Below are 14,384 nucleotides of genomic sequence, written 5' to 3' on the forward strand. Positions count from 1 at the left end.
TCGCATCGCCGATGGCGAGATTTTAATTAGATTTTTTTTAGTTCCTGGTAGCTATGAAAATGTTTCGTTCGATTGAAGTTAGTAGGATCTTCCGGCCATTTCAGACTACTCTAATCCGAAACGTAATTCAGAAGATTGATTGCAAAAGCATCTGTTCTTGGTTTTAATGAATTCTGCATCTTTTTGCACGAATGCAGTAACGAGATGAGTCACTAATCGAAGACTCGAGGAGAAGTCGGGTCCTGATTCCGTGCATTCCGCGCGATATCCGGCGACGATATTCGTCAAGGCGGTGACCCGCGGGTAACCCCGTTAAACACATGCTGTCATGATGCGCGTGCATGTGCAACAACGAGGAGCGGGAAGTGAAATTTTGCCCGTCGCGTTGTTCTACCCGGTACGATACGGGCGAACGTTGGCGTTGGAGAACATTGCGCGTACCTGCCATGCGGGCCGCCTTTCCTTCCTTTTGTGTCACGCGTCTCCTCCGCGCGCACGGCGAAAACGCAGCGCGCGTCGTTAAAAAAAACATGTAATCGAACCCACGTGCGTCGCTTCCGCCGCCGTTGCCGCACGCGCGGATGCAACCACCCATGCGTCTCCCCCGTAAATCAAATCGACCGTAAATCGCTGGGCGACGAGAGGGGAGAGAGAGCCGGAGGATTTCATTGTCGTGCGCATGTTTTTCCGCGCGGGAAATTTATCGTGTTAATTAATCGCGCGAGAGATTCGGTCAGGTTTGAAACAGCTTTCTGCCGTGCATACGCCGAATCGTACGTAATGAAAAGTCACGGTGCCGGTGACAGCAATCGTATAGTCACGAGGCAAGGCTGGTGAAACTGTAGGATGTCTGCTTCACTTTAGTCTGTTGATACGATAATTAATACGTGTTTCGGGTATTAATTAATTTAATGGATAATGTATTCGTTACAGTAATCAATGTGTATTACTGAAACCAATTAACGTAGCGTATTGCATTACTATTATGACTCGTATGAAATGTAGAGTTGCACTGTAATTCGTTTAGGGTGGAATATCATAAATACATCCTCAGGAAGGATTTCTGATAACAAGACGAAAAATATTCTTGACTAATTTAATCGTATTACAAGTATAAAAAATATGAAAATAAAACAATTTTTAATTTAAATCAGTAATTTCTATTCTTCTCTCTCGAATTAAATAAGATTGTCTTACTGTCTCGAGACAAGAGTAACATATACAAATTTATGCTTATATATTCTTGTATGTAGAATAATTTGATATTAGCGCCACTTTATAGTAGGCTTTGTCGATGTCGACGCATCATTTTCTCACAGTCGCTCGTCGACTCGGCGCTTCTGCGTCCTTTATTCCGATAAAACGGCCAATATTTATGTGTTGCGATCGAAAATCGGGAAAGTGTTTCTGTTATTTACAATGCAAGAAATATTAAAAGATATGGAAATGTAAGTAAGTATATATACAATATACTTACTTGAGAAATAAGATTCGAGATAAGACATTTCCATATCTTTTAATATTTCTTGTAGAGTATTGCACTTATTCATTGTAAATAACAGAAACACAGAAACACTTTCCCGATTTTCGATTGCAACACATAAATATTGGCCGTTTTGTGCAGATTCTACAAATTCTCTTACAAGAATAAAATATGATGTCTTTTAGATCTCAATATTCTTAAATCAAGAATATTTTGAACTTGCTAGAAATTTTTATCTAAATCCTTCTGAGAAAATTAATGAGATAGCACCAAGATTATTTTAATCTAGATTTTCGAATTTTCTATTCAAGATTAAAATATGCTTCTTTTCAATAATAAATATGATTGTCGCTATAGCGATCTTATTTTATGATAGATTAAAGAATAATAGCATTAAGTCCAGAAATCTTTTCTGTGGGTGTAAATGTCACGATTAAAAAGAATTATTCCACGACAGCGTGCCGTAAAAAAACAGTGCGAGTGGACGGATGCAGCATCACGACGCGGAACTCAAGCACGAGCGCGCGAATCGGGACGCTAATCGCGGCCGTCGTCCGATCGTATCCGCGATGTCATGGGGAAGTTACGGTTATCAGGTACACGCGACATCGTAAACGGCGATGGGCGCGAAACGAGCGTGGAAACACGGGTGGTGTGTGCAACCGGCAACGGCGGCGGCGGTCGCAGCCGCTGCTAATGGCGTGCTATCGACGTATCAATGGCGCGCTGCGGCGTACTCATTAATAATCCACGTGATTACCATCGCGAGCAAGCTCATCCCCGTGGATGGCGCGCGCTATGGCGTATTCATGGCGTATCCACCATCCGCGCCCGTCCCATCGTCCCGGATGGAAACCGTCTCCACCCGTCGACGCTATACTGGTCGTTTGATCAAGCGCCGAGAGAACCATCATCCCGGTAAACAATTAAAACCCATAACCCGAAGCTGTCCCGCCCTCCTCCGCAATTCGGAACTGTGGTGGAGGAGAACCTTGATCGTCATCGCGCGTCATCGTGATTGATTTGAACTCTCTCTCTCTCTCTCTCTCTCTCTTTCTCTCTCTATTTTTATTACTGTGTCCTCTATCATTTGATAATTTTAAGCATACAAGCTAATTCGGAGTAATTAGTTTAATTCGCCAATTAGAGAAAGTTCTACTGCAGACTCCAGATGTAATTAAAATTTAAAATACCGGATATAAAACAGGGAATATCAAATGATATAAAATAATACACGCCCGTATGAGATTGATGATAGCACAATGCATGCTGCAACTGCGACGCAAACGCGATGCAGCTGCAGGGGGGTTGACAATGGTATCGGCGAGTCCTTCCATCTTCCCCTCCCATCTCTCACCCTCTGATCCTTCGTCCATGACTCTGCGTTGCGGTCGGCGATTTCTGTTCGTGGCTGCGCAAGCTAATCGAGAGTCGCTCCTTAATCAGAAATTAGGCAGTCGCATTCGGCGCCCCCCGGTATCCTTTCCCATTGAACTTGCGCGCCCGTGCTGAATTTTTCATGCGAGCGAAATTAGAATCGATCGCGGGCCATCCGGGGTGAAAGGGGGAAGGGTCGCGGAATTAAATCGCGGGGACAGCAAGGGAGGCGATGACCGGGGGGGATGAAGAGTCACCCGGTCGGTGGTCCCCATCGATGGATTTTCCGCGGTTGCGCAATTTGCGTCTCGATTATTTATTTGTCGGTGCAATTAACGTCGCCCTCGCGACGGAAATTTATCGATCCGCGTGGCGCCTGGCTTTGTTTATTAACTTCCTCATTTGTTTGCCTATTTATTGATGGATTTATGATGTGCCGTTCATTCCTCCGATTATCTATTTATTTATTTATGGATTATGGATTTATCTATTTACTTAATCGTCTATCCGCGCGCGCGTTTGCACTTTCACATTCGACTGCGTAGTCGTCCGATCGATTTATTTGTCGTTTTCGTTTGTTTGAGCCATTTTTATTTATTCATGTACATTTATTTATTCATTTATGACCTTTTGCCTAAGCGCAGCGGTCTCCCCGTGAGAAATATTGCCGCCACGTGCGCCGAACGTATCTATCATGATAACACGTGGAAAACGTCGCAATCTTGAAGAATCATGCTGAGCCCGAGCGAAAAGAAAAGAAACGCGGACAGAAAATGGAAAAACAGACAAGGGCGACCGCGGGGTGTAATAGCCGCCGTTACCAATAATGATTTACGTAGTTACGAGGGAGACCCAGTCGGCCCAAGGTGCGACGGAGCGCGAACAGGGGTCCGTCAGAAAAGGGGGAGACGCGGACGGCAGGACGAAGAGGAACGCAAGAGATTTATCGCTCTCCGTGTCTCGAGGATCGAGATTAACTCCGCGAGCAGTGCCGTTCGCTTAAGGATCCATCACTCGATCGATCGACCGATCGATCACGCGACCACGGGCCCACGTGGAGCGAGTAGTCCCGCAGGAGCCTCGTCCTGGCTACCGTAATGACTTCCTGTTTTGCCGTCGAGCGGAAAATTATCTCATAATGTCTAACGCTCGTACGAAGGACGCGAGCGTCGACCCGCAGGACGATTTTCTCGTGAAGTGCACTTTTCCTGTCTTGATACGAAGTACTTTCGACGAGAGACAGTTTCTCTCACGGAAAACGAGGATCTTACCGATCCTTCTGAGATCTTGAGATCATAAAATAGCTGGGAATAGATAAAAAGAAAGAAGAGAAGAGGAAAGGAAAAGGACGGACTTGAAAAATGCAGATTCGTCGGATGGCGATTACTTGCGACAGAGGACAAGCGAGTTTTCCTCTTTCCGACGAATCCTCTCATCGGAAGAAGGATTCCCGAAGGGAAGCGCGATCGTATCCCTCTCCCGGCGCGAGTTTTAATTGCTTGGCGATTAAAAGTTTCCGCGTCGTTCGGATCCCTTCGAGAGATCGAGCGTTGCACGAGGGAGACACTTTGGCATCTCTGCATATAAACTCCAAAGACAAAGGACGATTCGAAAACTACAAATTAAATCGATCCAATTAATTACGGGTCGGGAGTAAATTCGCTCGAGTTCGCGGAAAGATCCGCGTCGGACTCCATCGCGTGATTTCGAGAAAAAAGATCGTGGCCCCGGCGGAGAGACGGATGCGATAAGAAATACCTGTACCGAGGTTTATCTTGCGCGAGTCCTCGAGCACGGGTGTTTTAAAAAGGATACATCTCTTGGAAGAAGTCCAGATGCGGCGGCTGAAGGATGTCCAGCGCGGAGAGGACCTGCAAAAAGAAAAGAGACAAGAAGAGATTGAGTACCTCGTCCTTTTGACTCGGAGAGAAAGGGAGGGTGTAACGTGTGCGATCGATCCTGCTTCTTCGCGCAAAAGAGCAGCGAGATCCAGCGAGCGGGAGAACGAAGCGCAGCACCCTCCTCGGGGAAATAAAACGCGGAAAATTCTGGTACGCTCGCTGAACGACTTACGAGTCCTCTCGGTTTACGGGAGCAAGTTTTTAACGTCAAACGACACAATCTGCTTGCAAAGCAAGACGAGAATTCTATTGGTTGCACTTAGTGATTACTACGAGAATAATCAGGTAATTACGATACCCTCGAATGTTAAGTCTGAAAATGCAATGTCGACTTAATCTTACGTGGATATCAAAGAATCATCGCTTTCTTTGTTTCTGTTGGTATTTCTCTGTTTTCATCCGTCACCGTGTTTGTCGAGAGATCACACTTGAAGCGATAAATAATGACTACTCACGTTATCGTGTTTGAAGAAGCAAAGCATTTTCAGCTCCCTGAAGACTCGCTTGCTGCTCACTAGACTTTGAAAGACATTCGGCAGTTTTTTTAAGGCTACCCTCCTGCCATCCCTTGGATCTGTGACAGCCCTGAAAAATAGAAATAATACCAAAATTAATACTTGCATCTATCTCGTCGGCGATTGATCTAACTATTGACCGAAAAACGATAAGATACATGTTTCTAGAAGTATAGTAGATTTCTATAATGAATATAGATGAGATATTCATTATCTCTACTGATGTTATTGTACAGATTCATATAGTCATTAGATGATCATCATGTTCCTACTATCAGTTTATTACCCATCAGCTCATTAGCTATCTAATATAAAGCTTGTTTTCTCTTTGTACATCTGTTATCGTCACATCTTATAGTATTACATTTATTACTTAAAAACTATTTTAGACTCCATAATGTGTATGGATAAATACACGGAATACGCTTCGCAGCTCGCTAAGATAGAAGGAGAACCGCGCAAAATAATCTCTCTCACGCAGCTAATCTCGTCTTAAGTCTTAATTACAAATACAGCTCGAGTTGTCCTTAATGAGAAGGTGGGATCGTTTGATTTTAATTTTACTGTAATCAAGAAGTTGAGTGAAGAGACGCGGAGGGAGAAAGAAGGGAGGAAGCGAAGGATATCGGAATAATAAATCGGATAAATAACGTCTAGGGGCTCGTGTCGATAACTCTGGAAATGTGACATCCTAACTGCGTTACCCCTCTGGTAACCACTTCTTGTCCTATAGGTCAGTTCCGGGAATAATTATTATCCCTGCAATTAGTCCGTTTATACGGCTACGGGCTCGATTTCATTGTCGAGCCTTGTTGTCGTTACCGCAAACCGACGATTCCGATTTCGACGTGAACTGTGAGAGGCGGAGAGAGAGAGGAAGAGAAAGAGGAAACCCAACGCGACCAAAATCCCATTTTCGGTCGTCGCCCGTGTACCATATCGTCTGCCCAGACAGATAAAGTAATTCTCTATTTTTGAAGGGGACGAAAGAGAGCAGCGGGGGTGAAAATGGCTTTTCGATCCGCCACGATCGCGTGCGATATATAAATATATATGTGTGTATCTGTCATATTGATAAACATGATTATATACATAGATTTGTAGGGAAATATATAGTACACATGTAAAAGAAATAAATAAACTTAGAAACGCGTGATCGTAATTAATTTGTACAAGTAATAATCATGCGATATACGATATGCTTATTTTTATTATATTATTAAGGGAGAAATGGGAATTGAGCAAGGAAAGAACCAAATTAGCTTACATGAATTTCGAAATTGGGATTACTAGTATTCTTAAACTTGTTATTTTACACACACGCGCGCGCGCGCGCGCGCGTCATCATTAATTACGCTACATCAGTTACGGTTCAATATTGCTGTTTATTGTCAATTAATTCTCGTGTATTATCGCTGCAGTCATTCAGCGGCTGTTTATTTCGATCGACAGCGCGGCAACCGGTTCCACGCAAGGTGGACGGGAATGACAAATCTCGCACTAATCAGGTCGCAGTCGTTAGCTTCGTTATGGCTCGCTAAATCAATTCGCTTGCGCGAGACGCTCGACTGTCGTGTGGAGTCGCGCGACACATTTATGAACCAGGACTTGAAAAAATAAACGAGATCGTCTCTCTCTCACGACGGGCGGCCAAAAGGGGTCCATTATCTCGAGGGTCGCCTCTCCGGCTTCCACTCGTATGTATTATATTTTCAGCCAGACAGATTCGTCTGTCGCGCCGCTTTATGATTTCGATAACCGAATTGAGAAAGCAGATGCTATCATCAACGACTATTGTATTCCACTTTAACTCACTTTATTTGCTATAAATCGAAGATGCAAAGTACGCAAGTTCAACAATTTAGATAATTAATTTTAATTTTGAAAAGATAATTTATACACAATTGCATTTATTCAATTCCAAATCCCAATTATTCTTGATTAATTCTGTCTCTGACAGAACTTGTAATTTCCTCTCGACGGAATAAGCAGAGACCATTCGAGTACGAAGGATTTAAAGTGAAGTGCGAGACAAAACCAAGAACTGACATTTTAAACTACCGAGACAGGTGATGGAATCGAAATTTCCACTAATGAGAAATCGTCGGTGAGGTTCGATCCGTGTTTCCGGGACTTTCAACGAGTTCTCGATGAAGGTATTTTCGATTCAATTCATCCGCGAAAATTAGCGTACGAAGACGGTAATTACATCATCGAGCTTCTTCGAGCAGTCGAATCGAGAGAGAAAAAAGAGCGAGAGCAAGGGGGGAAGAGGGGGCAAAAGAGGTGAACGAGCCGTCGCGAACCGGCAAGAGATTAAGGTCGATCCAACGAAGCCGAGCGAGTCACGAACGTAGAAAGGTACGACGACCTTCGAAAAGGGTCAACGCACCCACCGCGTGCGCGGTGCGCCGAGCGTAGTAAACGGAAGTGGAGTCACGAATTTCGGAGCCGGAACGACCGTGAAACGACGCGCGGCAGCGCAGACCAGGGGGTACAGCGACGCGACCCCCCGGGACCCCGACCCGCTATCGTGGTTTGGACAATGTTTATTCGTTCGAAATCTCGAGCCGACGACGGGACCTCACTTCTGTACACACGCGGACGCGCACCGATTGAACTCGGCACCGGAAGTTCGTCGAATAAGTACCGAAACAAGGCGCGTTTACTTCAGGTCGAGAACTGCTGAATCGAGCATACGAGTGCAATCGCCGGTGTTTTACGCTAATTTCGAAAGTTTGCTGCGAGAGGGATGGCTTCGACGAGTCGGACGACCCACGGTCGAAAATAGCACTGCAAGTCGCTTTGTCCAAGGTGAATGGAAGGTATTTGAGGGGGGAAGGTATCTCGAAAATAGAATAGCGAATTATCCAAATTCTAAAAGCCGCTCTGCATCGGAAATTGGAGTTAACATCGCACAATGATGGTACAGATGCATTTCGCACAATAACTACTTGAAAAGTGCATTGGCATAATTTTCAATTTTCTCGATTTTCCAATCAGACTTTAATTATCTTAATTTAGTCGCCATCCTTTCCCGGCTTTCACCGCTTTTCCGGCCTCGCAGCGTTCCATATATGCGTCGCGTGGTGTCGTTGATCGGTTTAGTGGCCGATAACGAAGCGAGCGACTTCAGGGTCTGATTAGGTGCTGGTTTTCGCGCCTGGTCGCCTCGCCAACGAGTTTCTTCGGGAGAGTTCTTTGTGAGCGAGAAAGACGCGAGGTCGTTGCACGGAGCCTCGCGAGTGATTCACCTGCTGCTGCCGGGGAAACTTCAAAAGTATCGTCGACGTCGTCATCTTTTTGTTCGTCGGAAACAGGCGAACGACGATCTGTCGCAAATCGCGATCGTTATCGTGGGCGATAATGTAGTCTTTGTCGCGTATCGTGCGCACTAATCTGCACATTGCGCGCTCGTCGTAATGAGACACAATGGAAAAATGAAACCGCGTTTCCGGTTTACGTTCGCGTCTAGAGACACCCGGGAAAACTTCCGACGCGTTTCCGAGCATTATGTCGCTATGTTATGTTCATCGTCGCGCTCGGGAAAGCGCGCAAAAAACCGATATAACGATATTATGCGCGCGTGCGGTTCGTCGATATCGGGCCGATTTTATTTTATCGGCCTCCGACCTCCTCTTCTTTACGCAAACAAATGAAAAATAGAATCGCAGCTCAGCGCTCGTTCAAATAAATTAGTTTGTTGGGAACGAGAGAGCGAGAGAACAATTTTCTCGAACCTGAATATTTTATTCTGCGGCGCGTTTCATCCATCGGATACTTTAAACGGCATTTAAATATCGCCTGCGATCGTTTGCAACATCAACATTTTCACGCGAGTTTTTCTCTCGTGAGTATCATAAGAATATTTCGCGATAATTTGGTATAAAGGATAATCGATTGAAGAATCAGATGTATGTAAGAATATCAGACACGTAAGAAACGTGAATATTTATTATTGAGAATGCGATTATATTTATACTTAGAAAATGATTTTGCAATTTATTCGATATTTTTCATTTAACGATCCTATATATTAATTTTTATATAATTCTATATTTACATATTTCATTTATACCTCATCTTGCTGTGTGTATTGTTTTCTCTGTTTAAAATACCATTTTATTAATCACAATATAATATTATTCGTTCTTTGAAAGATTATTTTGCAGTTCTCGTTAGTTGAATGATTAAAACTAGAAATACTTTATAACAACACAACATTTTTACATCGATAATTCGTAACAGGGATTTGTTATTAATATCGCGAGCCGAGAAATATTTCCCCCAAGCTCGACAAAGGATTCGTGGTGAGAACTTCTGGGGTATCCTAAAAGACGACAGATGTTCCGTAGGGGGGCCTCCGAAACCGGGCTTGAACGCGGGCCACGTGGCGAACGCGATACTGCACCTCGAGAGGAACAGACGATCGATGGATCGTTTTTATAAGCGCTTTTACATACACGGTGTTCCGAAATAGAGGATTAATTTCAATGTCGACATTCATACCACAAAGTATTTTATTTTCAATGAATAATTATCAAACAATTTTCGTATCTCTGTAATTAAATCAATTGAAAGAACACAGTTCACTTCAGATCAAATGACGTTGTGAAAGCGTAATTATACAATCAAAAATTGAATGTCGCAGAAGATACTCAATTTTCTCGATTTGCAACGCGATATGTTTTTGGTTTCAAGTTCCGAGAAGTCGCTTTCTTGTGCTTCCATAAATTTTCTAAAGCCACTTATACGTTCTACACGAATTCGAAAATGATCCGCGTTTGTAGCACGGTGAAAAGGGAACCTTCCGTCTGTCAATCTAGCACCTGACGCGGACCGTCCTCGCCGTCGAAAATTGCGGTCTTGGCAGCCCGCGCTTGGGATCTCGCGGATCCGGGGAAGTTTCGGGTCACGCGCATCACCGGGCGCGTCTCGCGCAGTTGCGCGCACTGCTGAAAAGGCGCACGTAGCTGTGCAATTTGCGCTCTCGCGACTGGTCGCCGGCCGAATGCCGCATAATTACGGTGCTTCCTGAGGAAAGCTCGCGTGCAACGCGGTCGTCGTTGCAACGTCGCAACACACGTGGCGTCCCACACAAAGCGGCGGTTCGGAGGGAAAAATTGGCGCGATACAAGAGTGCAACAGTTCGCCGCTGTTGCTGAAACTAAAAATAACACAAAGGAAGATTAAGGGTTCGTCTGTTCTCGTAGGGAACGGTGCGTGCACCGTCTCCATATGTCGCAGCTTGAAAACAGAGAAATGCCTTAAAAAATCCGAAATAATTTCATTTTATGCTATTTGGAATTCGAATCTAGCATTGATCAGTGCTTATCGATCTTCGTTACACTTTGTTCGGTTAATTAAATAAATATTCTAATTTTATCAAGTTTGCGATATCAATTTTCAAAATGCTTTTCAATTTCGAAATCTTAATATCTCTTTCGAGTTACTAAAGCGCGTAAAATCTCGGTAAAGATTTGAAACGGCAAAAAAATGTGGAATAGTTGAAGCGCAAAAAGCACGCGTGCTGTACTTCGCCGTTGCGTTTCTTTCGCGCCGGGTTAGAGGTCGTTCCTCTCTCGCGAGTCTCGCTCATTATGTTCCGACCCGCCGAATATTATTATTTTAAGTGAGAGAAGGGGGGCTCATTTCTCCCCTTGAAACGTGTGCGCGACAGGTAGAAAGCGAGGAAGAAAAGCAGGAGGGAATGAGATAAAGTTATCGATTTCTCGCACGCATGTCAATTGTTGTCTACACGCAAGCGGCGGCCAACCGTCGCAAAATATCTGGATCCTCTTGAAAGATCCATATCTAGAGAATATCCAATTACAGTTGTAGAATCTTGAGAAACAAAAGGAAAAAGCGATGAATAAATTAAGTCAGAATTTAAATACATAAGCAGCAATTCTACCAAAAAAGTTGGAAAAAGTTTCTTCAGACACATTGCATAAATAACAGAATTACCAACTTTAATTAGAAACTTTAATCTCTCGTATAAAAGCCTTACAATCATATGAAATACCATAGCAACTTTTTTCAGGTAACAGTACGAGAGAAAGAAATATACTTTCGAATGATCAGAGGGTACCTAAATGTTCTAAATTCTTCGTTCAAAGAAGGCTGCGAATTGGAGCGCAAAGTTGTCGAATCAGGACCGCGATTGATGTGAGAAACGTGAATTGATATCATCGAACGTGCGGTATCGCGAGTAGAACAAAAATATTTTCAGAGACGGCTGGTGACCGCGTCTCGTTCTCGCATTCGTTTCTCGCGCGCAGGGTCGACAGCTGCTGTCGGCGATCTCACCTGCAGCTGCACCTGCGCTCGCACAGCATGTATTCACCTGCGTGTCTCGTAAGTGACCCGCGGCGAGCGCGTAACCAGAGTAACGACCAAGAAGTCGAGAGTGCGCGGGCCGAGCGCTTAATAATATCGCCACTTCCGGCATCGTGTATTGAGATAGGTCGTTAAAGTCTCGCGCGGCGAGAGAATACGGTAAGCCCATCGTGGGTCCGCGTTCGCGCGTGAGTGCTTGCGCGAGTGCGGCGTGAGTGCGTGACGCGTAGCGGTGTGATCGACCGGCGCGAGACGACGGTCGGCCGCCGCGAATCGTCGCGCCGTTCGGCGAAATTTATCGTTCATTGATCCCTTTACACGTTATTGCCGATGCACTTGTGCAAATCGTCGCGCAATAATGTTTACGATACGTCGCGCCATTCATTATGCATCCGCGTTGCACTCGCGATCAAGAAAAACGTTGGATGTATGCGAACGTGAAGAGGAGTGAATTGAAAAAGAACAAAACGATATTTAATGCACTGTAGTAAATTGAAACGAATAAAGGTATAAATAATGCAAATAATATATGAGGTTTATTTGTAGGAAGATATTGAAGTAATATATAAGTATTACAAGATAATCGTAAGAAACGTTTTGAATTACGAGTTATTTGTTCTTTCACACCGAATGAAAGCGAGTTCCGAATTCACTGAGACTCATTCAAGTTTAACAAATGAAAGAGTGACCGCAAAATCAGTGGTTTTTTCGCCTATTTTTGGTCCCGCGATATTGGAATTGAATTGTGTGCCAACTGGTACCTTATGATAAGACATCAATCACCAAAAAGTTTTAAGTTGAGGTGAGAATTAGTTTCAGAGATATGGAGGGTCAAAGTAGTCAAAATTCATTAACGCGTCAGCTTATAACGCTTTAAAACACGAATTTTTATGTCAATCTAATAATTTAAAACTTCGTATCCAGAGGTTTTGCTGATTGTTGATAACGAATTGCAAGTCAGATTTTAAAAATTCAAAATGGCTGATTAAATATGGCGAACCATATATTTAAAAAAATGTTTAAATTTTTTTATTTAATTTTTTAATTTTTGTAAAAAATATCTAGGGGCTTCTTGGATTGCTGATTACAAATCTGAAATTATATTTTCAGAAACAAAATTATGGTAACAACAATACCATAATGAAACAAGAGTAATTATAAAATTAATATAATTAATTAATATAATTGAAAATAATTATAATTAATTAATATAATGATAAATTAATATAATTAATATAAAATAATAATTCAACAATTTATAAAAATTCGTTAGGATTCGAAAATCGATTTTGTAACTTTGAGTCATGAATTTTTTAAATATATTATGGTTTTTACTCGTCATAGCCGAGCAGACAGCCGTAAGTCGACTGAAACGCAGCTTCTTATCTCGATCGCCGCCGGCAAAAGCTCGAAAGCACTCGCCACCGCGTACTGCGCTGGTTCCCTGCATCAAAGCGAACGCGCAAAGCTGCTGCGCCGCTTCTCAGCTTCATCCCCTGACGGCATTTTCCTCCCCCTTCGCTTGGCGAGCTTGCGAGTTGAAGGGATACCGCGAAAAGCGCCGTGGTGAGAAGAGAAGAGTCGACAACGCTACTATGTGTTTATGAAGGATTTCTCCCTGCTTTCTGCGGATTTTCCTGCTAGCACATGAGATTCTTTTCGCGATCCCGTTTAAGTAAATATCGCGGAACAGATTACCTTTAGATTTTTATTTAGTCTTGGTTAATGGTACTTCGCGCTTGTATATATATATTATTTATTTATGCCTGAGTTAACAAATAAATGTTTAAGTAAATTTACGCTCGAGTTGATTTAAATCAGAATGAGTTCCAATTAATCCCGTTGAATCGCGAGTCATATCATCTCCATTGCATTTTGTTATATTTATAAAAATACATATTCGCAATTTTATTTGTGTATTTAAAAAACTTTTTGAAGAAGCTTTGTCATTTGATAAATTCTACATTTTTTAAAAGTTGCATTTGTAGTTACAAACGATGCACATAAAATTGCGCAATGCGACTATAGACAGAACACTCACAAAAAACGAAAGATCTCCAATTTTCGCGAATTTCGCAGAATCGATTCTTAACACCAGCGGTGCCATGATGTATTTACGCTCGCAAGCTCCGCTTGCACGGGCGGAAGTTCTCTCTCCGTCCAACTAGTTTAAACTTAACAAGTAGAAACCGCGGCTTCGGACGGGACTGCGAGATGTCGCGGGACTTTGCGAGAGAACGTTTACGTAATTATCCCGTGATAGGTCCTGGCTCGAAGTTTAGCCTGTTCGCAGAGAATAGCTCGTTCCCTCCCAGCATGAAATACGTCGCGCGTGCTGCGGATCGCTCGCGGAAAATACACAATCGAAAACCATGATTGAGTGCGAAAAATATGTTTTATTAATTTCTATTAGTGATAAGTGACAGCTGCTTGATTCGTTTGGCGGCGAATTGGAATTTTGTTGATTTTTATAGTAATAGAGATTATTAAATTTGATTTGATATTCTTTTGGAACGTAACACTTGTTCGAAATTCGTTTCGATGAGTCTTATTCAACTATTAATTGGATTATGAACTGGTTGTCGAGTGAGACATTTTTCTGATATTTCTGTTAATTGAATGATAGCAATATTTCATCGAAATATTTGTTCCTGAAATTTAGTTGTTAATGGGATTATTGAAACTGATATTTTAGATTTCTATCAACGTTATTGAAAAGAAGTTTCTTCAATTAAATTTTCGTTCAATCCAGTCTCTCGCATTTCTCTA

General features: G+C 42.9%; 1 protein-coding gene across 6 annotated transcripts in view; it reads right to left on the bottom strand.

The window, feature by feature from the left end:
- LOC105283744 (serine/threonine-protein kinase NLK) overlaps positions 1-14,384 on the bottom strand; it is a 108,942-nt gene that overhangs the window by 48,204 nt on the left and 46,354 nt on the right. For all 6 annotated transcript variants that reach the window (XR_003407185.1, XR_003407187.1, XR_003407186.1 and 3 more), the window contains exons 2-3: positions 5,217-5,346; positions 4,676-4,731 (exon numbers count right to left, since the gene is read on the bottom strand). Coding sequence is in view for 3 of the 6 variants with exons in the window: in XM_026973280.1 (XP_026829081.1) it covers positions 4,676-4,731; positions 5,217-5,346 (186 nt within the window). In the remaining 3 variants the exon portion in view is untranslated. The remainder of the gene's footprint in view (positions 1-4,675; positions 4,732-5,216; positions 5,347-14,384) is intronic.

This window comes from Ooceraea biroi, chromosome 10 (assembly GCF_003672135.1).
Source record: "Ooceraea biroi isolate clonal line C1 chromosome 10, Obir_v5.4, whole genome shotgun sequence".
In the NCBI taxonomy this organism is placed as follows: domain Eukaryota; kingdom Metazoa; phylum Arthropoda; class Insecta; order Hymenoptera; family Formicidae; genus Ooceraea; species Ooceraea biroi.